Source organism: Pogoniulus pusillus, chromosome 28, assembly GCF_015220805.1.
Source record: "Pogoniulus pusillus isolate bPogPus1 chromosome 28, bPogPus1.pri, whole genome shotgun sequence".
Taxonomy (NCBI): Eukaryota; Metazoa; Chordata; class Aves; order Piciformes; family Lybiidae; genus Pogoniulus; species Pogoniulus pusillus.
Genome location: NC_087291.1, coordinates 18,482,517 through 18,510,334, shown reverse-complemented (window position 1 = coordinate 18,510,334; position 27,818 = coordinate 18,482,517). Strand labels below are relative to the sequence as shown.

At 58.6% G+C, this 27,818-nt stretch overlaps 1 protein-coding gene across 3 annotated transcripts; it reads right to left on the bottom strand.

The window, feature by feature from the left end:
- Nucleotides 1–129: 129 nt before the first annotated feature.
- Nucleotides 130–27,426, bottom strand: RUNDC3B (RUN domain containing 3B). Of its 3 annotated transcripts, XM_064167294.1 has the most exons (11): nt 27,136–27,424; nt 23,141–23,256; nt 19,835–19,968; nt 17,538–17,623; nt 16,645–16,734; nt 15,665–15,745; nt 14,294–14,462; nt 12,820–12,977; nt 4,149–4,295; nt 3,603–3,718; nt 130–3,122 (listed from the first exon to the last, which is right to left on the bottom strand). In XM_064167294.1, exons 1-11 carry the CDS (start codon nt 27,237–27,239, stop codon nt 2,977–2,979), a joined length of 1,347 nt encoding a protein of 448 aa, XP_064023364.1. In that variant the 5' UTR covers nt 27,240–27,424; the 3' UTR covers nt 130–2,976. The 3 variants fall into 3 exon arrangements, with proteins under 3 accessions (XP_064023364.1, XP_064023366.1, XP_064023365.1); XM_064167296.1 differs by lacking the exon at nt 4,149–4,295 and having other exon boundaries at nt 27,136–27,426; XM_064167295.1 differs by lacking the exon at nt 15,665–15,745 and having other exon boundaries at nt 27,136–27,426.
- Between the last annotated feature and the right edge of the window lie 392 nt (nt 27,427–27,818).

Sequence of the window (27,818 nt, the reverse complement as noted above, 5' to 3'; positions counted from 1 at the left end):
GGGTCTGGAGCACAGGGAGTAAGACGCAGCCAGATAAACCTCTCCCCGACTGAGGCCCTGGGCTGCGAGCTCAGCAAATGGAGGCCCCTGCCCTGTGCTGGCGATGAAAAGAGAGAGAAGCAGCAGGAATGAGCGATGGTACAAAACGTTTAATGGACGTGCACGGCAGGGCAGCCCCAGAGGCAGCGCCCTGGGACCTGGCGAGCCGAGCAGCACACAGCGCTCAGCTCCCATGCCCAGGCTGGCGCCCAGGGGCGCAGGCCCCGCAGGAGGCTCCGGTTAAGGAGGCACAGCTCGCAGCAGCAGCGCCGGCGGAGCACAGCCGACAGCCCCCGGCACCTGCGCCTGCCCTGGGCTGCGGTCGGGGCTCTCTTGCTGCTCCTCTACTCATCACATTCTAAAAAAGGGACCTTCAAGGCCACCCAGCTCAAGGCCCCTGCCACGGGCAGGGACACCTCCTGCCAGCACAGCTTGCGCAGGGCTTCAGCCAGCCTGGCCTTGAACACCTCCAGGGAGAGGGCAAAACTCACCTCTAGTCAAAAGAGATCCGAGTTTGGAACCCAGCACTCGGTGAGCTGCCTCAGCTGCCCCGAGCACAGCGACACAGCCAGGCGGAGCTCATGGAGGTTCTGATGCTGCACGAAGGCTTTGCCAGACTTTATTACACAGCAATTAACTGGCAGGTGCAGGGGGGCTTGAAAGATGAGCGCTGGTGGACTCTGCTAAGCTGCTTTAGAAGCCTGCATTGGAATGGCAGCAGCAGCTGCCCACCCTGCCATGGGCACAACCACCTCCAGCACTGCAGGCTGGAGAGCTGAGGGGTTGGAAGCCTCCAGGCTTGGAGCTTCTGTGCCTGCTCTGGACAACCTGCTCCAGAGCCTCACCACCCTCATGGGAAGAACTGCTCTCAAATGTCTCATCTCAATCCAGCTTCTTCTGAAGCTGTTCCCCCTCCTCCTGTCCCTCCCCAGCCCTCCAGGAGCCCCCTTCAGATCCTGGAAGGCTGCTCTAAGGTCTCTCTGGAGCCTTCTCTTCTCCAGGCTGAACAGCCCCAACGCTCTGTTTGTCTCCATAGCAGAGGTGCTCCAGCCCGTGGACCACCTTGGTGGCCTCCTCTTGATCACCTCGAGCCTCCTCGAGGTAAACCAAACCATACCTGGACTTACAGAGATCCACAGCCTCACACTGGCAGCAGCTGACCTCCTCCTGTAGTTTTCAGTCCAGGAAGCACAAATCCTCTTTCTTCCCAGGCCACCCCAAGTGGCGCAGATCACAGCTGCAGTGCCAGCTGCCGTTACAAGAGGCCAAGCAACTGGAAGCTGCCAGAGGGTGGTGGTAAGTGGGAAACACCCAGGAGCAAGGAGTCCTTCAGGGTCTGTCTGGTATTGCAGCCACTCATGTAAGCAAGTTCTGAAGCTTCTTTGGCACAAAGCAGCATTTTCCCTCGGGCCTGGAAGCACCACCCAGTGCCAGGCTTTGGTGTTGGGGGAGTCACCAAGGGGCTGCTGAGCGATGCCTCCTCAGCAGTGGCAGAGCTGGAGGTTCCCTTGTGTCCTACAAAGAACTAAGGATGGAGTTTGCAATTCCAGAAGCTGTTGGGTGAGCTGGAAAGTTGTATTTACATAAAGCCTCTCCTAGCTTTGTTTCTGTCAGTGCCTGAAGTCCATGGCAAGGACTCCAAGCTGGAGTCAGTTCTGCCTACCTCCTGTGCAAGACAAACCCTACTGCAGGGATGAGTAAAGTCCTCACCACTGTGTTGCTTTTGCTTTCCCGTTTGCACTCTTCCTTGGGATCCTGCCACTAAACACAACCCAAACCTGCCAAGGTCCAACCCCAGCTCTCCAGCAAGGCAAATAAACCAAGACACTTCTCCTGTGAGCTTGGACTGTCCAGACTCAGGTCACTCCAGGCCTTCAGTGAGGCTCTCAGCATGTGCCATGGCCAAGTGTGCTTCCCTGGCATGACCAGGTGGCACTTGCTCCTCACATGCAACTTCAGGAACTAGTGGGGAGAATGGGACAGGTTGGAAGGGACCTCTAGAGATTGAGTCCAACCCTCCTGCCAGAGCAGGATCACCCAGGACAGGGCACACAGAACACAGCCAGGTGGGTTTGGAAGCTGTCCAGAGCAGGAGGCTCCACAGCCTCTCTGGGCAGCCTGCTCCAGGCTCCAGCACCCTCACACCAAAGATGTTTCTCTTCATGCTGAGGTGCAGCCTCCTGGACTGCAGTTTGTGTCCCCTGCCCCTTGTCCTGTCACAGGGCAGCACTGAGCAGAGCCTGGCCCCTGCTGCTTGCCCCTCAGCCTTTAGCTCTTGCTGAGCATTGGTCAGCTCCCCTCTGGGGCTGCTCCTCTCCAGCCCAACCAGCCTCAGGGCTCTCAGCCTTTCCTCATCAAACAAATGTTCCAGGTCCTTCAGCATCCTCATAGCCTCCCTTGGACACTCTCTAGCAGAACTCTGTCCTCTTGAACTGGGGAGCCCAGGGCTGGGTGTTATTGAGCTGCTGTTCCAGAGTGGTGCCATGACCCTGGCAGGAATGCAAAGCCCCGCACCGAGTCAGCCTGACTGCTGCTGGTGGGTTGAGGAGGGCCTGTGCCAGACACAGATGCAAAGCTGGGGTTTAGGCTTCTTTTCCCCCCAGGGAGAGCGCAGGATCCCTGTGTGCTCTGCGGGTGGAAGCAGCCAGGGGCACAGCAGGGCCAGCAGGAAGGAAGGCTGTGGCAGCGAGGGAGGGGACTGAGCTCCAAGCCTTTCCTGTTAAATGTCAGTTGGTGTCCTCCACCTGCCCAAGAGTGAAATGGGAAGAAAGTCTCAGAAGTCCTCTGGGAAAAAAAAAGGCAAAAAACCCCAAAGTGGATGAGAAGGAAGAGAAGCTGTGACGTGCTCAGCAAACCGTGAGGAGAGCAAACAAAGCAGCTGAGCTGGGCCCGTGGCAGTCCCCACTGCTGTGCAGCACCAAGGCCCCTGGCTGGGCCTCAGGACGGTGTCAGCCCTGGGCTTGTCATCTCTGTGGTGGGGCTGGCCAGGCACTCACTGGACTTCAGGCTGGTGAGGGATTTGTAGCTGGCTACTGATGTGAGGGAGCCACAGAGGCCGAGCAGCGAGGGGGTGTCCTCTTTCCCTGAGAAGAGAAAGGAGAGGCAGACCTTCAGGATCATGCAGCCCCAACCCCCTGCCATGGGCAGGGACATCTCCCACCAGCACAGCTTGCTCAGGGCCTCATCCAGCCTGGCCTTGGACACCTCCAGGGAGGGGGCAGCCAGGACCTCCCTAGGCAACACATCATCATCATCATCTTCTCTCTGCTTTAGCCCAAGCACTGCCAGGGCCAAAGCCTGGAGCCTTTCTTTTAACAAGAGGAAAGGACACTTAAAGGAGTCCAAAGATCTGAGTTACAGCAGAGAGCCAGCAGCTCCTTGGAGCCAGCTGCCCCTGGGCCCCTGCTGGAGATGTGGAGCATTTCTGAAGCTTGCCCTTAAGGACAGCACAAAGTCTTGGAATTATTGAGGTGTCCCTGCCCACAGCAGGGGATTGGGACTGGATGATCTGGAAGGTCCCTTCCAACCCAACCCATCCTGTGAATCTAGAAATGAACCCATACCTTCATGCAACAAGCTGATTCCATCCTGCTTGCCATCCTGCGAGTGACCTGGCTCCAGAGAGGACTGGGAAAGGCTAACTTCTGCTGAAAGCTGCTCCAGGCTGTGAAAACTCTTCCTGCAAAGCAAGGAGTAGTTAACAGCCAGGCTGGGAAAGAGAACTCAAATCATTAGGTATCTGCTAAGGTAAGACATTTAATGGTTGGACTTGATGGTCTTAAAGGTCTTTTCCAGCCAAAACTCATCCTGTGATAACAGAACAGCTTCAGTTCTCCTCTAAGAGCTCTCGGCAATGACCTGGGCACTCAGCCTGCCCTCTCCTAAACACTCTGATGGTGGGGCTTTCCTGAAGCAGTGCTTTCCGTTTACTCCCACTGAGTCCAAAGGAAGGACATTTCCTGGTAGGCAGGAGAAGGAGAACCTGCTGATCCTCAAACACTGCAGCAGGCCCTTCCACCAGGACACAGTCCAGAGCAGGCCAGGGCAAATGTGTCCCTTGCAGCTTCCCTGCTCCTCCAGAGGAGAATCAAAGTCAACACTCGACTTACTCATCCCATTGCTGGTTGTGCTTTCTATAGAGCAGAGTGTCCAAGGCCACAGCATTGACATCCAGAGCTCCTGGGGAAGGCCACTGGTTGGTGAGGTGAGTGGTTAGTTCCTGTCTTGACCTCAAGTCATTGTTCTTTAGCACAGTCCTGGGAATGCAAAAAGCAGGACACCTCCTTCAGGGACAGGCAGAAAACAGGACCAGCAGCCCTGGCCATGCTGAAGCTCTGCTCTGACTGGCCAACAGCCTGCAGGCTGCCCAAGGCCTCTAACTCTGCTCATCCTGCCGTGGGCAAGCAGCTGAGACACCTACTGAGAGGCCTCTAGGAAGAGGGAAAAGCTGAACTGAGAAGCTCTGCACAAGCACTGGAAAAGCAGCTGCAGCCTGGAGGTCCTGACAGAACAGTGGCAACCAGCAGCCAGCTCTGGGAACACCAAGCCCTCTCCATCCTCCTCAGCTCCAGGAACAGGCTGAAGAGCCCCCACCCAGCACTGCTGCAGAGTGAGCCAAAGCCCAGGCACCTTCCTTCTGCCCTGCGCGTCCAGCTGGGACCGAACAGGCTCCAGCTGTGGCTGCAGATGACAGCAATCACCTCCCCTGAGCACCCTGCACGTTGGCTTTGCCCTCTGAACACTGCCCTGAGCCACGGAGTCCTAGGCTGGGTTGGAAGAGACCTCAGAGATCATCCAGCTCCAGCCCCCTTGCCATAGGCAGGGTCACCTCCCACTGGCCCAGCTTGCTCAAGGTCCCACCCCGCCTGGCCCTGACACCTCCAGGGAGGGGGCAGCCACAGCCTCGGAAGCAGAGCAGGTTTCTAACCTGGGAAGAGGGTAGCTGCTGTGGCAGTGCTGGGAGCCAGCTGCCAGGAGTGCTGGAGACAGCAGGGAGGCCTGGTGCTGCAGGCAGCACAGGACCACTTCTGGAGACATAGTGTGCTGCTGTGAGCCCACAGTCCTCTGCTCCAGGCCATGCCAGGCAGCAGGCAAATACTGCTTCACACCAAGCCTCTCTCTGTGCCCTGAGCAAGGAGCACATGCTGGGCACCTCCCTGCTGAGTGCACTCAGCAGCCTGCAGCCAAAGGCCCCATGGTCACCTGCACTGCCCAGCTGCACAGCTTGGGTGACTCTCCCTGCCCCACAGCTGACCACAGCACCACAGAATGCTCTGGCTTGGAGAAGACCTTTAAAACACATCCAGTCCAACCCCCTGCAGTCAGCAGATAGCTCAGAGCCCCATCCAACCTCCCCTGCAGGGGCATCTACCCAGCCCCTGGGCACCCTGTGCCAGTGTCTCACCACCCCTGCCAGGGAAATGTCTTCCCTAGATGCAGGCCAAGCCCAGCCTCTTACTGTGCAGTCACAGGATGGCAGGGTTCAGAAGGGGCCTCTGGCTGCCATCTGGTCCAGCCACCTGCCAAAGTAGGTTCATCCAGAGCAGGCTGCCTGGGAGCATGTCCAGGTGGGTTTGGAATCCCTCCAGAGAAGAAGACTCCACAAGAGGATCACAGAATATCTTTGGTTGGCAGAGACCACCAAGCTCATCCAGCCCAAGCTGTGCCCCAGCACTGCAGGGTCACACTGACCCACGGCTCTCAGTGCCAGCTCCACACACACACCACTGCAGCACCCCCGAGGTGGGACTCCAGCACTGCCCTGGGCAGAGCATTCCAACGTTTGAGAACCCTTCCAGCGAAGGAATAATCCCTCACATCCAGCCTGAGCTTCCCCTGGCACAGCTGGAAACCATTTCCTCTGCTCCTGCTGCTCACCAGAGGGAGAGGAGGCTGCCCCTGGCCCCTGCCTGCCAGGAGCTCCTCGCTGCTGTGACCCACAGCTAACGTCCTCAGGGCTGCAGCCTGTGCTCTGGGAGGACCTGACCTATGCAGGCAAGAACCTCAGCAAGGAAACCTCCTCAAGAGCAGGCGAGACAGCAGCGAGCTCAGCAGGGCTGCTTGGGAGCACAGCAGCTTGGCAGGATGAGGTGGGCAGCGCCACAGGGCACAGAGCTACCTCCCAGTGCTCAGGCCAGTGAAAAATCAGCTCCTCTGCCCTGGGATCACCCCCTCACCTCCTAAGGGGGCTGAGGGAGAGCCACTTTGACGCCCCAAAGCTCTCACTTCCCCGTGGGATGCCCTGGTGCCATCCGAGGAAACCCAAACACTGGCTGAGGCCGCGCGAAGTTAGCTACTGGCACTGCACCACCTCCTGGCTCAGGAGGACTTCACATGGTTGTTTTAGTTGGGAAAGACCCTGAAGACAGCTGAGTCTAACCATGAGCTGGCTCTGCCAAGGCTGGGGCCAAGCCATGGCCCTCAGCACCACAGCTCTGCCTCTTTGACAGGCCCCAGAGATGGAGACTCCACCACCTCCAGCAGCCTTATGTGACAGAAGTTCCTCCTCATCTTCAGATGGACTTCTGATGTGCCACTTTGTGCCCCTCATCCCTTGTCCTGGCACTGGCACCACTGAACAAAGCCTGGCCCCATCCTGCTGCCCCCCACCCTTGCAGTATTGATCAGATCCCTCTCAGGTTGCCCCAATTCCCTCAGCTTCTCCCCACCACAGAGATGCTCCAGGGCCCCCAGCAGCTTTGTAGCCCTTTGCTGTCCTCTCTCCTGTTTTTACTGCAGGAGGAGGTCTGTGCACTGCTTTGGTTCTGATGCTCTGCTCCCGAGGACAGAGCACAGCTGAGAAACACCAACTGCAAGGCAGAGAACCTGAGTGCCTGCAGGCAGCCTCAGCCCCCAGCCCCCCGAAGGGGCAAGAGCTGCTTGCTGCAGTGGAGCAGACCCCACAGGCCAGCCCAAGACCAGCACTGAGGGTCACAAGCCATAGAATCCCAGAGTGGAGGGGCTGGAAGGGACCACCAGGGATCACTGAGTCCAACCCCTGCCAGAGCAGGGCACACAGGGACACATCCAGGTGGGGCTGCAAAGCCTCCAGAGCAGGAGGCTCCACAGCCTCTCTGGGCAGCCTGCTCCAGGCTCCAGCACCCTCACACCAGAGAAGTCTCTCCTTATGCTGAGGTGCAGCCTCCTGGGTGGCAGTTTGTGTCCCCTGCCCCTTGTCCTGTCACAGGGCAGCACTGAGCAGAGCCTGGCCCCTGCTGCTTGCTCCCAGCCCTCAGCCGCTGCTCAGCTCCCCTCTGGGGCTGCTCCTCTCCAGAAGCATGGAGCTGCATTTCAGCTGCAATGTGATGCAGCATTGCTGTGTTGGAGCTGTGAGGGAGCGAGGATGATGCAGGACAAGGTCTGCAGACAACACTTGGAGGCACTCACAGATGGCAGCAGGTTGGAAGCCTCCTGGCCCGGTGGGAGGTGTCCCTGCCTGGGGCAGGGAGCTGCAAGTAGATGACCTTCAAGGTCTCTTCCAACCCAAGCCATTCCATGAAGGTACAGAGAAGCTGAGGGAAGAGGGAGCTGAAAACAGACCTGGCTGAAGTACTGAGGACTTGACAGTGCTGCTCCTAGCTGGGGGCAGAGGGAGGACACCCAGGAGCAGAGCTAAGGCCTGGCTGGTGTGCATCGTGGCTCGAGAGCCAGGAGCCATGAAGGCTTTCCAAGGAGAGCAGGATTAGCACTCTCAGCTTTGACTTCTAGGGATGAAGTCTGCCAAGGAGATCAAGGATTAAAATTTAATCTCCTGCTTACTTTCAGTGAGAAAAGAAAGCAGCAGCAAATGGGATTTGCTGTGCTGAGCAGCTGAGGATTAGAGCCTTACAAAGAGAGCAGGCTTACAGGAGGGCTGCCTGAAAGGTGAGAGGGCTCCAGATGATTTCATTTGCACAGCTTCACAGACTGCATTGGGTTCCAGGGAGCCTCCAAGCTCATCTGGTCCAACTCTCTGCAGGCAGCAGGGACAGCTCCAACTAGCTCAGGCCACCCAGGGCCACATCCAGTCTGAGCTTGAATGTCTCCAGGGATGAGCCTCCACCACCTCCCTGTGCCAGTGCCTCCCACCCTCACTGTGCAGAGCTTCCTCCTGCTGCCCAACCTAACTCTGCCCTGCTCCAAGCCACTGCCCTCAGCCTGTCCCCACAGCCTCTTCTGAACAGTCCCTCCCCAGCCTGCCTGCAGCTGCCCTGCAGGTACAGAAATGCAGCTCTGAGGTCTCCCTGCAGCCTTCTCTTCTGCAGGCTGCACAGCCCCAACTCTGCCAGCCTGTGCCCACAGCAGAGCTGCTCCAACTCTCTCATCACATGAGAACAGTTTGAATTGCATAAACTTCACCTGCAGTTAACCCTGCCCTGGCCTTCAGCAACCTGCTCCTGTGGGAGCCATGGCAGGGAGGTTGGAACTGGATGATCCTGAAGGTCTCTTTCAACCCATCCCAATCCACTTTATTATTCTGTGGACCTAAGCTTCTCTTGGCTGTGCACCTGGGAGCTGTTGAGTTTTCCAGTGTTCAACCACAACTAGTCCTGGGCAAAACCATCCCCCAGCCATGGCAAACACCTCAGGGACAGCCAGAGTTTGCCTCCTCGTCATCACAAGTGACACAGCACTGGGCAAGCTGGCAGCTGGAGCTGCTGCCAGGGTGGTGAAGGAGCAGAACAGAGCAGCTCCAGATGGAGGAGACCTCACAGGATAATCTAATGCAGCTGCCTGATGGCTCCAGAGCTGACCAGCAGTTGAACCACACTGTCCAGATGCCAACAAGCCTGGGGCATCACCCACCTCTCCAGGCAGCCTGCTGCAGTGCTTGACCACCCTCCCAGCACAGAAATGGTTCCTTCTGTGCAGTCTGAGGCCTCTCCTCCATGAGCTGTGCTTTAGCTTCAGCCTGTGCTACTGATAGTCCATCAGGTGCTGCAGTACAGCTTCACAAGCCAGGCTGAGGGCAGACATTAGTTGGCCCTGATGACCTCGAAGGTCTCACCCAGCCTCAACAAGTCTGTAGCTGGGAAGCAATCTCTCCCCACGGGGCACAGGAACAGGCTGCCCAGAGCAGCTGGGGATGCTCCAAGCCTGGCAGTGCTGATAGCTCTGAGGGAGCTGTCCCTGCCCATGGCACTGGGTGGTCTGGAAGCTTCTTTCCAACCTAAACCAGTTGGTGATTCTGTGACTTGTCCAGTCACAGCTTGGGGGGGGGCCTTCCCTCTGCCACCTGCCTCAACCTTCAGCTTCAGCATTCTCCTGCCATGAAATGGCTTTGAACTAAACAAGGCTGTGCTGCTCCTTCTGCTCTGGGGAGCAACCCCAAGTGCCAAGCAAGCCAGGCCTCTGCTCCTCGCTCCCCAGGCTGGGGTTGGTTGGGTTGTTATTGTTGGTTGGTTAGCTTGGGGTATTTTTGACACGGACCTGGACAGACTCAGGTTCTGCCCAAAGCCATTGAGAATTCCATGGAAAACATTCTGGTTGCACACCTGTGAAACACCACTTTGGAAAGGTCAACAAATACTCACTCAAGAGAAGTTTGAAGCAGCAGGAAGCAGCCAGTGGGATAGGAAAACAACATTAAAAAGCCAGGCTAGAAATGTTTCTTTCCCAAGGATCCCATTCCACAGGCAGTGATTCCCCAGCAGCTCCCAGTGCCCTACAAACAGCACTCTGCTGTGCCTAGGCCAGAGCCACAGCCTCAGATTTGCTCTTCCCTGCTGACAAAGAATTCAGATGACAGCACATACTGACTGCTTCAAACTGCTGCTGCTGGGAGGAGAGCAAAGCACTGAGCTTCAGAATTCTGTGAGCACCAGGCCAAACCTCACAGCTCAGCACAGCCACAGGGCTGCTGCAGCATCTGCTGCTGCCTGGGCAGCCTCACCGCGGGCAGGAGGAGGATGGGAGGAAAGGAAGAAGGGAGAAGGAGGAGGGAGAGGTGGAAGGGAGGAAAGGAGAGAGGGAAGAAGGGAGAAGGAGGAAGGGAAAGCCAAAAAGAAGGAGGGCAGGAGAAATATGACCAAACGATTCTGAGAGGTGGAACAGGACTGGTGCTGACCACCACAAACCTGGCAGCAATATTTCTGCCCTCCCCTCTCCCCAGCTGTGAGTTCCCAACAGACTCCCAGAGGCAGGCTGCTCTCAGAGCAGAAGCGGTGCACAATTCCCTCTCTCCCCAGCTGCCTGTCAAGGTGCAGCAGGAACTGCTCCACCATCTGAGCCCTTACACAAGCAGCCACACACAGTCACGCCCTGAAGCCTGAGACCTTGACAGCAGCCTGGGTACAGCTCAGCTGAAACTCGGCAGCAGGTCTGGATATTCAGAATTCCCAAGTATCAGAGTGGGCTCAAATGAGCTCACACCTCCCCCCCTCCTCCCCCAGATCATCAGGGAGGCCAAAGATGGCTAAGATGAATCACTCAGAACAGAACAGCAACAGGCAGCTCTCAGAAGCTCACAGGCAGTCAGGAAAAAATCCAGGCTCAGAAAAGCAACTTTTCCTCCTCAGCTGCCTGCCTGGCACAGATGAAATGCAAATGCTGTGCTCCCAGGAGCTGCAGCAAACCAGCTTCAAGCACTGGTAATAAAATGATCAACCACGAGAGAGGGGAAGGAAAAGACACCCAAAAAAGGGAGATGTTTACAGCTAGAAGCACTTTTTACTGCCTAGAAAAGGCCCTGCTGGGTGGTGTCTGGGAGAGGTCAGGGAGAGGAACCAAAGCAGCCCACAGCCATCTTTACCTTCACCCTGGCTCACTGCAGAGGCCACAGACCACTGCCACTTTACCTCAGGGCTCAGACACATACAAGTTCCTCCAGATAAAAGGTACAAGGATGGAGTTTGGATTTGTCCTGAAGAGCACAGAGCACACAGCTACTGCAGGGGCAAACCACAGCAGCCTCCTGGCAGTGTGTCATCACAAAGAGGTTCTTCATCCCTCTGGGCCTTGAAACGTTACCAGGGGGTGTCTGCAGAAGCACAGCACCTCCCTGCCCAACAGACAGGACTGGGAGGATAAATTAGGTAAGGATCTGAAGCCACTCAAGTGTTTCTCACCTGCAGGTGATGTGAGATGCACATATGGCTCCTAAATGCTCCATTTTACAATGGGCCCAGAGAGTGGTGCTGAATGGTGCCACACCCAGCTGACAGCTGGCACTGGTGGTGTGCCCCAGGGGTCAGTGCTGGGCACAGGCCTGTTCAATGTCTTTACTGATGATATGGACCAGGGGATTGAGTCCAGCAGCAGTGAGTGTGCAGATGAGGGACCTGGCCAGGCTGGATGGGTGGGCAGAGGCCAAGGGAATGAGACTGAACAAGACCAAGTGCAGGGTTCTACACTTTGGCCACAACAACCCCAAGCAGCACTACAGGCTGGGGCCAGAGTGGCTGAGAGCAGCCAGGCAGAGAGGGACCTGGGGGTGCTGGGAGAGAGGAGCTGCAGAGGAGGCAGCAGTGTGCCCAGGTGGGCAGCAGAGCCAATGGCATCCTGGGCTGGCTCAGGAGCAGTGTGGGCAGCAGGACAAGGGAGGTTCTTCTGGCCCTGTGCTCAGCACTGCTCAGGCCACCCCTGGAGTGCTGTGTCCAGTTCTGGGCTCCTCAATTCAAGAGAGATGTTGAGGTGCTGGAAGGTGTTTGAAGAAGGGCAGCAAGGCTGGGGAGGGGCCTGGAGCACAGCCCTGTGAGGAGAGGCTGAGGGAGCTGGGGGTGTGCAGCCTGCAGCAGAGGAGGCTCAGGGCAGAGCTCATTGCTGTCTGCAGCTGCCTGCAGGGAGGCTGTAGCCAGGTGGGGTTGGGCTCTGCTGCCAGGCAGCCAGCGGCAGAAGAAGGGGACACAGGCTCAAACTGTGCCAGGGCAGGTCTAGGCTGGATGCTAGGAGGAAGTTGTTGGCAGAGAGAGTGATTGGCACTGGAATGGGCTGCCCAGGGAGGTGGTGGAGTGGCTGTGCCTGGAAGTGTTGAAGCCAAGCCTGGCTGGGGCACTTAGTGCCATGGTCTGGTTGGTTGGGGCTGGGTGAGCTTGGAGGTCTCTGCCAACCTGGCTGATTCTGTGACTCTATGAATATGCCATTAAACCCCAGAAACCAAACCTCCTGCTGCATTAGCAGCCTGCCCTGAACAGAAGAAAGGATAATCAGCAAACTGCTTCAGCTCAAATGAACTTTGATTGTGTCTAAGCCACACAACAGTAAAACAGAGTCTGTACAAAGACAATAATTAGTCCTTTATGCTCTCCTGCCTGGCACTTCAAATGCAGCCTTCAAAGAGAAGCCTCCTGCCTAGCTCCTCAAGCACAGTGTTGGAAAGGAAGCTGCTTCCAATGCGCTCTTTTAAGGCTGACCTTAAAGTTGGAAGTGATAAAATAGAAAGAACACCTTATAAAAATACATTAAAGGGAAAAGAAATTAAGCAAGTTCCCCTTAAGCTATTCCAGGTTAGACCAAAATTCCTCAGTGAACCCCAGAGGGAGTCTGCCTTGCGCTGCTGCAGCTCTCAGGAGAGGTGTTTCTGGGTGTTTGATTTTCCAAGAGGAAGAAGGGGGTGGGGGGGTGGAAATCAAACCAATGTGAAATACACCAATTTCTTGTCAATAGTTCCTCTCATTTCTACAGGACCAGAAGGGTTTTGGTGCTGCATGAACAAGTTAATTAATGCTGCTGTAGTAATGAGCCCTGGAGCGAGCTGGGCTGGTGGAGGTGCCCCTGCCTGCGACAGAGGGGCGGAACTGGTGCTCTTGGAGGTCCCTTCCAGCCCATCCTGTGGCGCCACAAACAACAAATACACTGACTTACAACTGGTCTTGCAGCTCCACGATGATGTACTCCAGCTGCTCCTTCTCCATTTTGTGGGCCAGGTGCATGTCCTCGATCCTCTGGAGCAGCAGCTTGTTCTGGGAGACAGACTGGGAGAGCTGGTTCTCTCGGAGCCGCACCAGCTCCTCCAGGTAGCCCTGGCAAGGGAAGTGCAGAAGGGCTGTGAAGAGCACACAGCAAGCAGCTGTTCTTGTCTGCTCAGGTGTTCCCAGCTCCAGCTTCAAACTGGGTGCTAGGAAGGGGTTCTTAGCAGTGAGGGTGCTGAGACACTGGCACAGGTTGCGCAGGGAGGTTGTGGAGCACAGAATCACCCAATGTGGATCACATTGGGTGATTCTGTGCTCCACAACCTCCCTGGAGGTGTTCAAGGCCAGGTTGGATGTGGCCTTGGAGGACCTGTTCTAGTGGGAGGTGTCCCTGCCTATGGCAGGGGGGTTGGAAGTGGCTGAGCTTTGAGGTCCCTTCCAGCCTAAACCATGCTATGAGTCTATGATTCTCTGCTTTGGGCAGCTCTGGAGCTCCAGCACGCACAGGGAGCAGAGAGCAGGGGAGCTTGCATCTCTCCACAAGAGGGGGGGAGAACTTCCACACAAGTCACAACGTGCCTCAACTGTGACTCAGCCACCTGGACAAGAGACAACTTGGAAAGGACAAACTCCCAGGCCCCCAGAGGCACCTGGCAAGGGCAGGGAGGAAGCCTCTGCTCATGGGTCTGTAATGCCCAAGAGCCAGGCACCACCAAACGAGGGCAGCAGGGCCAGATCCAAAGGACGCAGGGAGGAGGCTTTCACACAGCAGATGGAAGGCAAGCAGGGCACTGCCAAAACCATGGCTTGGGTGCCAACAACCTGCACCAGGCCAGGAGGCTGTGTGCAAGCACTGGAAAGAGAGATCCAGCACGGAGACCTTCCCGTGCTCAGCAAGTGCTGCAGCTGCTCTGCAGAGGAGAAGCTCCTGTGGGCACCTACCCGAGGTAGCACAGAGGCACAGGCGAGGGTCTGGGGCCACAGCAGCACAGCACTGCTGAGCCAACGCAGCAGCCACGGAACCGCAGGACTGGCTGGGCTGGAGGAGCTCCCAAGGGCCAGCCAGGCCAGCCACCAACCCGAGCCCAGCGTGGCCATGGCTGTGCTTGCAGCCAGCAGCTTCAGACACCCTGTCTGCAGCTGTGAGCAGGGAGGAGGCAGCCAGAGCTCTCCACAGGTCCAGGACCTCTCAGTTTCACAATGAAACCTCGTCCCAGCATTGTTGTTGCTGTTGTTATTCTCTTCCCCCCTCCTCAGACCTCTTCTCCGTCAAATCAGCCAGCAAAGGCCCTTAGCCACCCTGGGGATCAGAGGGTGTCAGAGCCCTTCTGGGACGCTGACTACCACCTAACCTGTTCCCTGCCTCCCCTGCAGCGGTGCTGCAGCACTGGGCTGGTGCTGAGCTCCCTGCCCAGGCCGCCCCTCACCTTCTGCTCCAGGGCCAGGCGGTACTTGTGCTCCACCCGCTTGCACTTGTTGTACCAGCTGTTCTCGTCGGTGATGAAGGGCGGCCCCACGTTCTCCGGGGTGCTGCCCTCGCTGCCGCTGCTGCCCAGCGTCCGCAGCTCCTCCTCGTCGCTGCTGATGCTGTCGGAGCTGAAGGAGCACAACCTGTCAGAGAAGAGCTGCCCCTGGGCAACGCAAACTCCCCTCCAAGGGAAGCAGGCTGGCTCTCCACAGCAGCTTTAGACAGCCTCGTGGGATGCCTGCAGCACCTAAGCCAAGGACTGCAGTGTGGGCACAGATCACCTCACAGCTCAAGCTGCCCTCTGTGCAGCCACCTAGAGAGCAGGCAAAACATCAGCCTCTTGGGGCAGGCAGACAGCTGCGTGGGGGATGCTCTCTTGGAGACAGAGTGGGTTGGAAGGGACAATCAAGATCATCCAGTCCCAATCCCCTGCCATGGGCAGGGACACCTCCACCAGCCCAGCTTGACCACGGGCCCAGCCAACCTGACCTTTCAACACTGCCAGGCTTGGAGCTTCCACAGCTGCTCTGGGCAACCTGTCCCAGTGCATCAGTGTCCTCCTGGGCAGGAATTGCTTCCTCATGGCTCACCTCAGCCCAGCTGCTGCCAGTCTGAAGCCATATCCCCTCCTCCTGGCACTCCAGGCCTTTGGCAAAAGTCCCTCCCCAGCTGTCCTGCAGCTGTCCTGTCAGGCTGCTCCAAGGTCTCTCTGCAGCCTTCTGTTCTCCAGGCTGCACAGCCCCAACTCTCCCAGCCTGTGCCCACAGCAGAGCTGCTGCAGGCCCTGGGTCATCTCCATAGCAGACAGTGTCAGTTCTGCTCATTATTACTCATATGGCTGAGCAGAAGAGCAAGATGCAGCTGGGAGGTCAGATCAGAAGCTCAGCTGATCCTGATTTTCTGCTATGTGCTAACTGCTCCTGCTACAGATCTGTGAGAGAACTCTTTGGGCTGGAAGAGCCCCTTGAGACCAGCCCAGCCAGCAGCCCAGCTCCACTGTGGCCCCCAAACCATGGCCACAGTGCCATGGCCCCATGGCCACACAGGTCTGGAACGCCTCCAGGCATGGGGACTCCACCGCCTCCCTGGGCAGCCTCTGCCAGTCCCTGACCACTCTGGTAGCAAAGAAATTCTTCCTCATCTCCAACCTGAACCTCCCCAGGTGCAACCTGGGGCCATTTCCTCTGCTCCTATCACCTGCAGACCCAAGTCACCTCTTACCTGCTAGAACTTCAATATACACAACAATGGCTTCTGAGTTGATGGCTACAGAGCCAAGCCCCAGAGCCAGGGCAGCAGAGTGTGGGCTGAGAGTCGAGATGAGAAGTACCTTTGGGTGAACTTCAGGTAGGGTGTGTAATCTATAACAGCTGGAAAGCTGCCATCCAGGCCCTCTCCCTTCAGACAGAAACTGGGAAAACAAAGACACCAGGGTAAGGTTACCACAGGGAGACTCAATGGCAGCAAAGCTGCATCTCAGGAGGGGGAGATTTGATTTGTCCTCATGTTATGGTAATGAGAAAGGCCTGGAGAAGTGAGCACTGAAGCTGAGCCAGGCTGGGCTGCTCGATGTGAAATGGAAGTGCCTCAGCAGATTAAAGGCTAATGAAATAGAGAGTCATAAAATAAGGAGAGCAAAAATGCAGCCAAAATGATGCTGGGAGCACTGTGAGGGGGAAACAGCTCCTGCTCTCACCAGCCCCCCCCTGACAATACCTCACAGCCTTCTCTACAGTTCATGGCTTCATAGAATGGGTTGGAAGGCACCGTAAGGTCATCCAGCCCCAACCCCCTGCCATGCCCAGGGACACCTCTCAGCTACACTCAGCTGCTCAGGGCCTCACCCAGCCTGGCCTGCAGCACCCCCAGGCAGGAGGCAGCCACAGCCTCCCTGGGCAGCCTGGGCCAGGCTCTCACCACCCTCACACTCAACAACTTCTGCCTCAGCTCCACTCTCCCCCTGCTCTGCCTCAGCTCCAAACCATTGCCCTTGGCCTGGCTCAGAGCCCCTCAGCACAAGTCCCTCTGCAGCCTTCCTGCAGGATGCCCTCAGGCACTGGCAGCAACTCTGAGGTGCCCCTGGAGCCTTCTCCTCTGCAGGCTCAACTATGACATCACTTTGTTCTTACCCAGAGAAGCTATTCAAGGTCTCCTCCTGTCTCCCCCCCAGCCCTGTCTCTCACACTCCCCAGGGAACCCATCAGCGCCTGAGTGCCAGGGCCCCTCCCGGGCGCCGCTGGAGGCAGCCGCTGGAGGCAGCCGCTGGAGGCAGCCGCTGGAGGCAGCCGCTGGAGGCAGGCAGTGCGGTACCTGAAGTCGATGGCGTTGAGCCCCAGCAGCATCCCAGCCAGCATGTTGGCTTCTTCCCCCAGCACGATGGCTCCATCCTCATAGAACCTCCTGCAACGGGACTCACTCAGCACCTTCTGCTCTCGCATCACTCACACAATGCCCTGGCTTGGAAGGGACCTCTAAGCTCATCCAGACCCAGACCCCTGCCATGGCAGGGACAGCTCCCACCAGCACAGCTTGCTCAGGCCTCATCCAGCCTGGCCCTGAACACCTCCAGGGAGGGGGCAGCCACAGCCTCCCTGGGCAGCCTGTGCCAGTGTCTCCCACTCTCACTGGCAAGGATTTCTTCCTCATCTCCAGTCTCAGTCTCCCCCTGCCAGTCTGAAGCCATCCCCTCTCCTCCTGGCACCCCTTTGTCACAAGCCTCTCCCCAGCTCTCCTGCAGCCCTGTCAGGTCCTGGCAGGCTGCTCTGAGGTCTCCCTGCAGCCTCCTCCTCTCCAGGCTGCACAGCCCCAACTCTCCCAGCCTGTGCCCACAGCAGAGGTTTTCCAGCCCTCTGATCATCCTCATGGCCACCTCTGGACCCTCTCCAGCAGTTCCATGTCCCTCTTGGGGCACCAGAAGTGGATGTAGTGCTCCAGGGGGGCTCTTACCAGAGCTGAGCAGAGGGGCAGAGTCACCTCCCCATCTGCTGGCCACACTGCTGTGGCTGCAGCCCAAGACATGGTTGGTCTCTGGGCTGCAAGTGGCCACTGCCAGCTCACAGGGCCTCAGGTGAATGCACATGTGGGAAGAGGGGAACCAAGAGCTGCCAGCACCAGCCTCAGGGGGACCATTCAACTTCCAGTCCTGAGTCCCTCCCTTGGGAAACGTTTGCTACAGCCCTGTGGAGCTGAAGGCCTGCCAGAACCTGGTTGTTTTGAAGTCTCTGAGAGCTGTGGAGATGTATTCAGACAGGTGCTTCTCCATCAGTGCCACTCTGATCCAGGCCCGGCCCTGCAGGGACAAACAGTAACAGAAGCTGAAGCATTCCACAATCAGAGCCTTGGTTTCCCAGCTGGGAGCAAAGCCTTGGCTCACCCCAGGCAATGCCCTGAGCAGTGACATTGCCCCAGCAGGAACTGTTGCCGAGGTGGAGGCACAGAACCGTTTGGGTTGCTGCTCCTCCCCAGTCCTCTTCTCCACACCCTTCACCTGCTGCTTTGTCCTTCTCTGGCCCTGCTCCAGCACCTCAATGTGCCAGAGCATAGAGCTGGCTGGAGGTGAGCTCAGAGCAAGCTGGACAGATGCTGAACAGCAGCAGCAGCACTCTGACACACACCAAGAGCACAGCAGCAGCTTGGGCAGAGGGCAGGGAAGTGAAGAGGAAGTTTCTCTGCAGAGCTGCCTTCAGCCTGCAGTCCTCTGCAACACAGACTTAGGGACTCACACAACTACAAAGCATGGTGAAGGCCTCTAGGACCATCACCACGTCCAACTTTCTACCCAACACCTCCACCACCACTTCATTTCCCCCAAAACTCTTGCCAGAGCTCCTCACCTGCCAGAAGCCTGCTCCCCTCCTCACACGGAGGCTGCTCATGGGGCTTGGAGCAGACTTTGACTCCTCACAGTACCACAGAACTGTTTGGTTAGGAAAGCCCTCTGAGACCACCCAGCCCAGCCAGCAGCCCAACCCCACCATGGGCACCAAGACATGGCCCCAGTGCCATGGCCATACCTTTCTGGAACACCTGCAGGGGTGGGCACTGCGCCACCTCCCTGGGCAGCCTCTGCCAGTCCCTGCCCACTCTGGCAGCAAGGAAATTCTTCCTAATATCCAACCTAAAGCTGTGTGAAGGTCCAACCCTGCTGCTGCTGCCCTGACTGGCAAACCCTCCCTAACAGCTTCTGGGCTGAAGTAGGCACCCACTTGGACCCCAGGAAAGCTGATCCCCATGCACTGGTATCATAGAGCCATAGAACCAAGCAGGTTGGAAGAGATCTCCAGGCTCAGCCAGTCCAACCTAGCACCCAGCCCTGCCCAACCAACCAGACCATGGCACTAAGTGCCCCAGCCAGGCTTGGCTTCAACACCTCCAGCCACAGCCACTCCACCACCTCCCTGGGCAGCCCATTCCAATGCCAATCACTCTCTCTGCCAGGAACTTCCTCCTAACATCAGCCTAGACCTGCCCTGGCACAACTTGAGGCTGTGTCCCCTTCTTCTGGTGCTGGCTGCCTGGCAGCAGAGCCCAATCCCACCTGGCTACAGCCTCCCTGCAGGCAGCTGCAGACAGCAATGAGCTCTGCCCTGAGCCTCCTCTTCTGCAGGCTGCACACCCCCAGCTCCCTCAGCCTCTCCTCACAGGGCTGTGCTCTATGGGCAGTGTAGACCTGTGCAGACCTGTTTCTAGCCTTTCCAGATGAAGGTATCCCAAATATCCTCACAGCCTGACAAGTTCAGCAGCACTCCTCAGCCTGCTGCCTGAAGGAGCTGCTTTGGTTGCTCCTTGGCATGAGGCCTTCCAGAGGAAGATGTGAATTTATTTATCAGGCTGCTGCAGAGAAAAGCTTTGCCTCTTATTGCCCACTGGGGTCACATCTTTCTCTCCATTAAAATCTTGGGATCCAGAAACACTTGCCAGATAAATCTGAACTGGAAGCAGAATAATCCTCAGGCTGTGCAACAGGAGGCTCTCCAGGAAGGATTTGTAAGTACAGGCTGCTGGAGCAGCTCTGCTGTGGGCACAGGCTGGGAGAGTTGGGGCTGTGCAGCCTGGAGAAGAGAAGGAAGCAGCCTGCCAGTAGCTGAAGGGGCTACAGCAGTGCTGGGGAGGGACATCTGGCAAGGGCTGGGAGTGCCAGGATGAGAGGGGATGGCTTCAGACTGGCAGAAGCTGGGCTGAGGTGAGACACAAGGAGAAAATTCTTCCCCATGAAGGTGGTGGCCTTTGGATCTGCTCCATCAGGTCCATGTCCTCCCTGTGCTGAGAGCTCCAGAGCTGGACACAGCCCAGCAGATGAGGTATGAGCAGAGCAGAGGGGCAGGATCCCCTCTCTGCACCTCTGGCCACACTGCTCTGGGTGCAGCCCAGGCTGCCCTTGGCTCTGTGCTGCAGGTGCCCGTGGGTGGCTCAGTGGAGCCCGGAGCAGCGGCGCGGCAGGCTGGGCAGCAGGGGCCGCCGTGCGTGGAGGAGAGCAGCGAGTGCAGGCTGTGAGCCCTACCTTGGCCCGGGAGGAGCCAACGTTCTCCATGCTCTCGATGCTGCAGATGCAGCCGGGCGAGACCTTGCGGCAAGCCACGCGAATGTAGTCCCAGAAGCTGCGAGGGCTCTCGTAGCCAAACCAGGAGACCTGACCTGGGCCGAAGCACAACACAGCACACGTCAGGAGCCTCCCTGCTCGGGGCGGAGGAACCACAGCATCCTGTGCCAGCGACATCCAGCGCCGAGGAAGGGCAGAGGGAAACCACATCTGAAACGATGCTGAGACCCTGGAGGGGCAAACAGCTCCTGCTCTCACCAGGGCTCCCCTCACAGCACCGCACAGGCTTTGCTACAGCTCACAGCTTCAGAGAATGGGTTGGAAGGCACCATAAGGTCATCCAGCCCCAACCCCCTGCCATGCCCAGGGACACCTCTCAGCTACACTCAGCTGCTCAGGGCCTCACCCAGCCTGGCCTGCAGCACCCCCAGGCAGGAGGCAGCCACAGCCTCCCTGGGCAGCCTGGGCCAGGCTCTCACCACCCTCACACTCAACAACTTCTGCCTCAGCTCCACTCTCCCCCTGCTCTGCCTCAGCTCCAAACCCTTCCCCTTGGCCTGGCTCAGAGCCCCTCAGCACAAGTCCCTCTGCAGCCTTCCTGCAGGATGCCTTCAGGCACTGGCAGCAGCTCTGAGGTGCCCCTGGAGCCTTCTCCTCTGCAGGCTGCACCTCCCCAGCTCCTCTGCAGGAGGAGCTGACATCTTCCAGTGCTAGCTCCCAATGACTCCCCAGGCCCCAAGCCCTGCAGCAGGCTGGGGGAGACCTCTGCAGTGCTGAGCTGCTGGCAGGTTGTAAATCACAGCCTGCTCTCCTCGTGCTTCAATCCATTCCCTTCCCATCAAGAACACCTAATTGCCTTTTAGTTCTGTGTTCTATGGGATCTCCAGCACTGGGCTGGAAGGGGCCCTCCAGGTTCATCTTGTCCATCCTCTGCAGTCACAGGCACAGCACCAGCCAGAGCAGGCTGCCCAGGGCCACATCCAGTCTGAGCTTGAATGTCTCCAGGGATGGAGCCTCCACCACCTCCCTGTGCCTCTGCCAGTGCCTCCCACCCTCACTGTGCAGAGTTTCCTCCTGCTGCTCAACCTAACTCTGCCCTGCTCCAGCTCCAAACCATTGCCCTCAGCCTGTCCTCACAGCCCTTCTGTACAGTCCCTCCCCAGCCTGCCTGGAGGTCCCCTGCAGGTACTGAAATGCAGCTTTGAGGTCCCCCTGCAGCCTTCTCTTCTGCAGACTGCACAGCCCTGACTCTGCCAGCCTGTGCCCACAGCAGAGCTGCTCCAACCCCCTGTTCATCTCGGTGGTCTCCTCTGGACCCTCTCCATCAGGTCCATGTCCTTCCTGTGCTGAGGGCTCCAGAGCTGGCCCCAGCCCTGCAGGTGAGGTCTGAGCAGAGCAGAGGGGCAGGATCCCCTCTCTGCACCTCTGGCCACGCTGCTCTGGATGCAGCCCAGGCTGCCATGGCCATTCTGGGCTGCCAGTGCCCACTGCTGGCTCCTGCCCAGCTGCTCCCCCACCAGCATCCCCAAGTCCCTCGCTGCAGAGCTGCTCTCATCCCCCCCCCCAGACTGCACTGCTCTCGAGGACTGCCCTGACCCAGGTGCAGGACCTTGCACTTTGCCTCACTGAACCTGCTGAGCCTCTCCTCAGGCCTCCTCTCCAGCCTGCCCAGGTCCCTCTGCCTGGCCCCATGCCAGCTTCAGTGCTGCCGAGCACAGCACTCGGCCTGGGGTCCCTGCAGACCTGCTGGGGCTGCCTCAGCCTGGCTCTCTCTATCACTGCTGGATTAGCAAGGTCCCAGCACAGACCCCTGAGCACAGCACTTGTCCATTCACCTCTAACCTCTTTGTCAAGCTCTGATGGCTTCTCCTGTGTCCTGAGCAGCAGAACATGAAGCCAAAGGTGTGGGGCACAGAAAAGAAACGTGTCTAAACACACGAGGCTGATGCTTTGTGCTCAAGGATAACTGAAGCTGGGGAGAAGGAGAAACCTAAGCACTGTGCCTGCAGCCCCAAGCTGCTAAGTGCCCTAATGACTGCACTCAGCTCTGCCTGAGTGTGACAAACAGCAGGGTTGTGCCCCTCTGGGTGCTTTGCTTCTGTGACAGGGTGACAGCAGGTAGCAATTGTGCTGCTGAAGTGTCAGCCCCCACACAAGGCTGTTCACAAAGCTTGGTTATGAAGACTACCAAGCAGCAGGAGGAAAAGGAGTAGATTGGCATCTTCCACATCTATCTTTAGATGATGATGCTGCTGCCCTTCTGAATCCTCAAATCGTTTCAGGAGCTGCACACAGAAGTAAGAGCTGTGGAGAAGCCTCCAAGTCCTCTTGTAACGCCTGCCGTTGCCGAGGCACACTCTGCCCCCTCAGCAGAGCAGCCTCCTCCTGAACAATCAGAGGAGGCAAACAGACATCTTCCTGCAGTAGAGCAGCAGCTGAGTGCCCACCAGAGGAGCAGCAACCACCGACCTCTGCCAGAGCAACTGAATCCACACCCACTACACTCCAACAGCAAAAGGCAGCTTAGGAAAGGACCTGAACAGTGTCTGGAAAAGAAGGCAACAGAAGCAGGGGAGGGAGACAGCAATGGGATGAGACAGCACCACAGATCTGCTCTCTGCAGCATCTGGCACAGCAGCAAACAGCACAGCTCTCCTGCAGGCTCCTCACAGCCTTACCATGAGGCAGAGAAGCAGAGCTCAGCTCCATAGAATCACAGAACAGTTGGGCTGGAAGGGAGCTCCAGAGCTCATCCAGGCCAAGCCCCTGCACTCAGCAGGGCATCCTCCACTACAGCAGCTTGCTCACAGCCTCACCTTGAATGTCTCCAGGGCTGGGGCCTCAACCACCTTCCTGGGCAGCCTGTGGCACTGCTCCAGCAGCCTCCTGCTGCACAACTTGTCCCTCACACCCAGGCTCAATCTGCTCTGCTCTCATTCCAAACCATTGCCCTGGTCCTGTCCCTGCAGGCCTTTGCAAACAGTCCCTCTGCAGCCTGCTTGCAGCCCCTTCAGGTCCTGGCAGGCTGCTGTTAGGTGTCCCTGGAGTCCTCTCAACTCCAGGCTGAACTTCCACTTGTTCTTCCAAGCAGAACTCTGGAAACATGTTTCCCAGCCTGCCTTTCCTGCACGTTTCCACAGGCATTCAGCAGCAAAGGGACAGCCTCAGCAGCGCTTCCGCTCAGCAGCCAGGCGGTCCTGGTGCCCCTGGTTTCACAGCCCCCAGCTCCGGCACAGCCACCCCCGGCGAGGCAGGGCAGGGGCTCACCTTTGAGCCGATGGCTTAGGATCTGCTCCAGGATGGCTGCGAAGTTGCTGAACTCGGGGGAGCTGTCGTCGATGGTCTCAAAGCACGAACGGTCGATCAGGGTCTTGACTGAGAACCTGCAGCAGGGGGACAGGCAGTCAGAACTCCAGCAGCGGCTCCAGAGCAGGACACTGCCTTGCACAAACCAGAGCAGCAAAGGGCAGAAACCCACCTTGGTGGCGTCAGTCAGAGCAGCACAAACACATTCCAGAAGAAGAAATGGATGAGTTTGCTCAGCCTGGAGAAGAGAAGGCTCAGGGCAGAGCTTATGCCCGTGCACCAGGGCACAGAGGGTGGCTGCCAGGAGATGGAGACTCCCTTTTGCCAAGCAGTCCCATGGGAAAGACAAGAGGTGCTGGGCACAGGTCACTGCTGGGGAGATGCTCACTGGGCTGCAGAGGAAATGTTTCCCCATGGGCACAACTGGGCACAGGAATCCTCTGCCAAGGGCAGCAGTGCAGTGCCCTGCACTGGGCAGTCTGCAGCCTCAGCCTGGCAGGTGCTGAGCCAGCTCAGTTCAGCTGCACTGGCACCCAGAAGGGCTGCAGCAGATAGGCCCTGGGGTCCCTTCCAGCCTGGCACTCTGTGATTCTGTGTGGAGCAGTCTGAAAACTACACCAGCAGTGCTCTGTGCTGCAGAGGTAACCCCAGAGCCTCCCGAGCACAGCCACGCAGCCTCCCGAAGCTCCTTCAGCAAACGAGGCTCATTCTGCTCCCACTCAGCTGCCAGCTGCTTTGAAGAGTTTCGGCTCCATTATCTAATCCCGAGCCACCTCGTGAAGCAAACCTCCCCATCCCACCTCTCCTGCAGGCTCCTATTGTTTTCCTGGCTCTGGCAGGACAGCAGTTAGGAGTGAGGAGGGTGGAGGAGGAAGCTGCTTCTGCACTGCCAAGTTATGAGTCAGTTTTGAACTCCTCCACGTTCTGAAGCAATTTTCAGTGGCAGACATCTCTGCTCAGCAGGGCATTTCTGCCCAGCCAGGATCTCTGCTAGGCAGCTGTGGAGGGGAAGTGTTTCCAAGAGGCAGAGTGTGGTCCTGAGGAAGATGGGTTAGTCCCAGCCTTGGTGGAGTCAGGGAAGGGTTGGGCTCGGTGAGCTTAAAAGTCTTTTCCAGCACTGCTGTGGATGCAGCCCAGGCTGCCATTGGCCTTCTGTGCCCACTGCTGGCTCCTGCCCAGCTGCTCCCCCACCAGCATCCCCAAGTCCCTCGCTGCAGAGCTGCTCTCATCCCCCCCAGCCTGCACTGCTCTCGAGGACTGCCCTGACCCAGGTGCAGGACCTTGCACTTTGCCTCACTGAACCTGCTGAGCCTCTCCTCAGGCCTCCTCTCCAGCCTGCCCAGGTCCCTCTGCCTGGCCCCATGCCAGCTTCAGTGCTGCCGAGCACAGCACTCGGCCTGGGGTCCCTGCAGACCTGCTGGGGCTGCCTCAGCCTGGCTCTCTCTATCACTGCTGGATTAGCAAGGTCCCAGCACAGACCCCTGAGCACAGCACTTGTCACCTACCTCCTCCTAGACATAAACCCATTGACCACTACCCTCCAGATGCTGCTTTCCTCTCCGAGTGGCCGGTGCCAGGTTCCCAGTTTAAGTGAATGCATCCAGTGGAGCTGTGTTGAACACAAACATTCCACAGCCTCTGAGGACTTGGAGTGGGAATGAGTTTTCTCACTGGCCTTGATCCCAATTTGGCTGTTGCTCAGAAGGCATCAGAAGAGATCAGAAGCAAGGAAAGCACAGAAATAGCTTCCTGTTACACTAGCAGAAGAACAAAAGTGCAAACAGGTGTAGGCACGTGGTGACAACAAACCCTTCACCTCCTCAGCCCTGCCAGGCCCTGGGTGGGCTCACACATGTCAGATTGTCTGAACGTGCAGCAAAGTTGAACTGAAAGTACCAAAATGGCATCAAGTTCAGGCAGGTGCTGGAGCAGATCTTTGTCCTGAGCAGAAATCCCCCCAGTCTTTAAGTGTCTCAGCATCAGTTCGAGTGCAGGACAAGGACAGCAAACAAACCAAGTGAGCAAGGCCACCTAAGGGCTCAGAGGGCAGCAGAGCTGCTCCCAGGCAGAAAGCCCTGGTGGGCTCTGCTGCTGGCACAGAAATGCCTCTGCCCCGATCTCACCACCTGAGAACAGCGAGGGGACTGCCCAGGCCTGCAAGGTGCCAACATCCACAGCACTGCAACGACAGTGAAATGGAAACCTGCTGCTGCCTCTGCTTCACAGAATCCCAGAAGTGCTCAGGGCTGGGGGGCAGCTCAGAGCTCCTCTGCACCAGCCTCCCCACCATGCCCAGGGACACCTCTCAGCTACACTCAGCTGCTCAGGGCCTCACCCAGCCTGGCCTGCAGCACCCCCAGGCAGGAGGCAGCCACAGCCTCCCTGGGCAGCCTGGGCCAGACTCTCTCCACCCTCACTTAAAGAATTTCTTCCTCATCTCCAGTCTCAGCCTCCTCTGTCCCAGCTGAAAGCCCCCTCCCCTTGTCGTGGCACTCCCAGCACTCATCACAAGTCTGCTGAAGACTTTCTCCAGATAACATGGAAATGAAGTTGATAATTTAAAGACAAACCAAAGGAGCCCCTGCTGTCAGCATGCCCATGGCTTTAAAACTCTGCCATGATGTAATGGGGCAGTGCTGCTGGCCAGGCAGTGCTGCACGGATCCAACAATGCCATCAGTGGGAAGCCACGGGGAGGATGACTGAGGTTGTGTAAGCTCAGCAGCAAGATGCTGAAATGAAGATGTGGCTACCCCAGATGCAGGCTGTGCTGCAGATCTCCTGATCTACATTTTGGAGATAAAAATATCCCCTGAATGCAGCCTCCCCGGGACTGCTCCTGCAGCACCAGAGCCTCGGAACTGCACCAGCACAGCGCTTCTGTCCGCAGCAGCTTGAACAACAGCTCAGGACTTCACCTCACATCCAGCATCTACTGCCTGAATTTTAGCAGCGGCCACACTGCCAGCTGAAGATGCTGCACCAGGACCCAGGCGGTCTAGATGGAACCGGATGAGTGGAATCCTGAGGAAGAGACATTGAAACTGGAGATGAGGAAGAAATCCTTGCCAGTGAGAGTGGGAGACACTGGCACAGGCTGCCCAGGGAGGCTGTGGCTGCCCCCACCCGGAGGTGCTCAAGGCCAGGGTGGATGAGGCCTGGAGCAAGCTGTGCTGGTGGGAGCTGTCCCTGCCCATGGCGTGGGGTTGGGGCTGGATGGGCTTAAAGGTCCCTTCCACCCCAAACCATTCCATGGTTCTATTTGCACGGACACGAAAACCTCAGCCCAACACTGCAGTTTCCTCTGCCCTGGTCGGCTCCAGGGGACGCCTTCGGTCCCGGGACGCAAGCCAGGTCCCCAGAACAAGCTTCCCCCTGCAAAAGCAGCCGGTGTGAAGCCTCGGGGCGGCGGAGCAGGTGCGTCCCGGCCGCCGCAGCAGCTGAGTCAGGTCGACGGAGGCTGCGCTCTCGCCGCGCTGCGGGACCCTGCGGGCTGGGGGCAGCCTATCCCCCCGGGACCGGAACCCCCGGGGGCTGCGGACCCCCCACCTCGGCGACACAGCCTCGAAACCCCCGGGGGCTGCGGACCTCCTACCCTCGCAGCGGCACAGCCTCGAAACCCCCGGGGGCTGCGGACCTCCTACCCTCGCAGCGGCACAGCCCCGGAACCCCCGGGGGCTGCAGACCCCCTACCCCCGCAGCGGCACAGCCCCTGAACCCCCGGGGGCTGCGGACCTCCTACCCCCGCAGCGGCACAGCCCCGGAACCCCCGGGGGCTGCAGACCCCCTAACCCCGCAGCGGCACAGCCCCGGCACAGCCCCCGCCTGCCACCTGCGCCGCCCCCGGCGCCCAGCGCCGCTGCGAGCCGTGCCGCCAGAGGCCGGGGCCACACCGGCGGGGCCAGACCGGAGGCCTCCCGGGCAGGGCAGCGGCGGGCCCGGCGCGGCGGCCCTCACCTGCAGACCGTGATGAGGTTGCGGCGCTCCACCGCGGCGTTGCGGGCCGGGCCGCTCTTCCTGCGGGCGGCGGCGCTCAGCCCCCCCAAGCCCAGCGCCGCCATCCCCGCCGGGCGCCGGGGCAGCGGCGGCTGGCGCCGAGCCTTTGTTCGCGGGCGCCGAGGATGCTGCGCTCGCCGGGCAGCAGGCGGCTCCGTATTGCCGCGCCGCTCCCCGCGGCAGGCCGGCAGCAGGCGGAGGGGTCCCGGCGGGGGCGGCTCGGGCAGCCCCCCCAAGCCCCCTCCAGCCGCGGGGGAGGAGCCCGGGGGAGGGGCGGGGCCGCCGGGGGGCGGCGCTGGGCGGGGGCGGAGCGGGGTGCGGAGGGGACCCTGGGCCCTCCGCCACATGGGCGCGGCCCGGGGTGGGCTGGAAGGGACCTGAGCCATCATCCGGCTGCGACCCCCGCCGTGCGCAGGGACACCTCCCCCGGCCCCAGACCGGAGCCCTGGGCAGCCTGCCCCAGTGTCCCCCCGCTCTCATGGGCAAGAATTACTTATGGCTCATCTCAGTCCAGCTTCTCCCAGCTCAAAGCCACTGTCCTCGTCCTGCCACTCCAGGCCCTCGTCTAAAGTTCCTCCCCAGCTCTCCTGGAGCCCCTTCAGGTACTGCAAGGCTGCTCTGAGGTCTGAACAATCTCAGCTCTC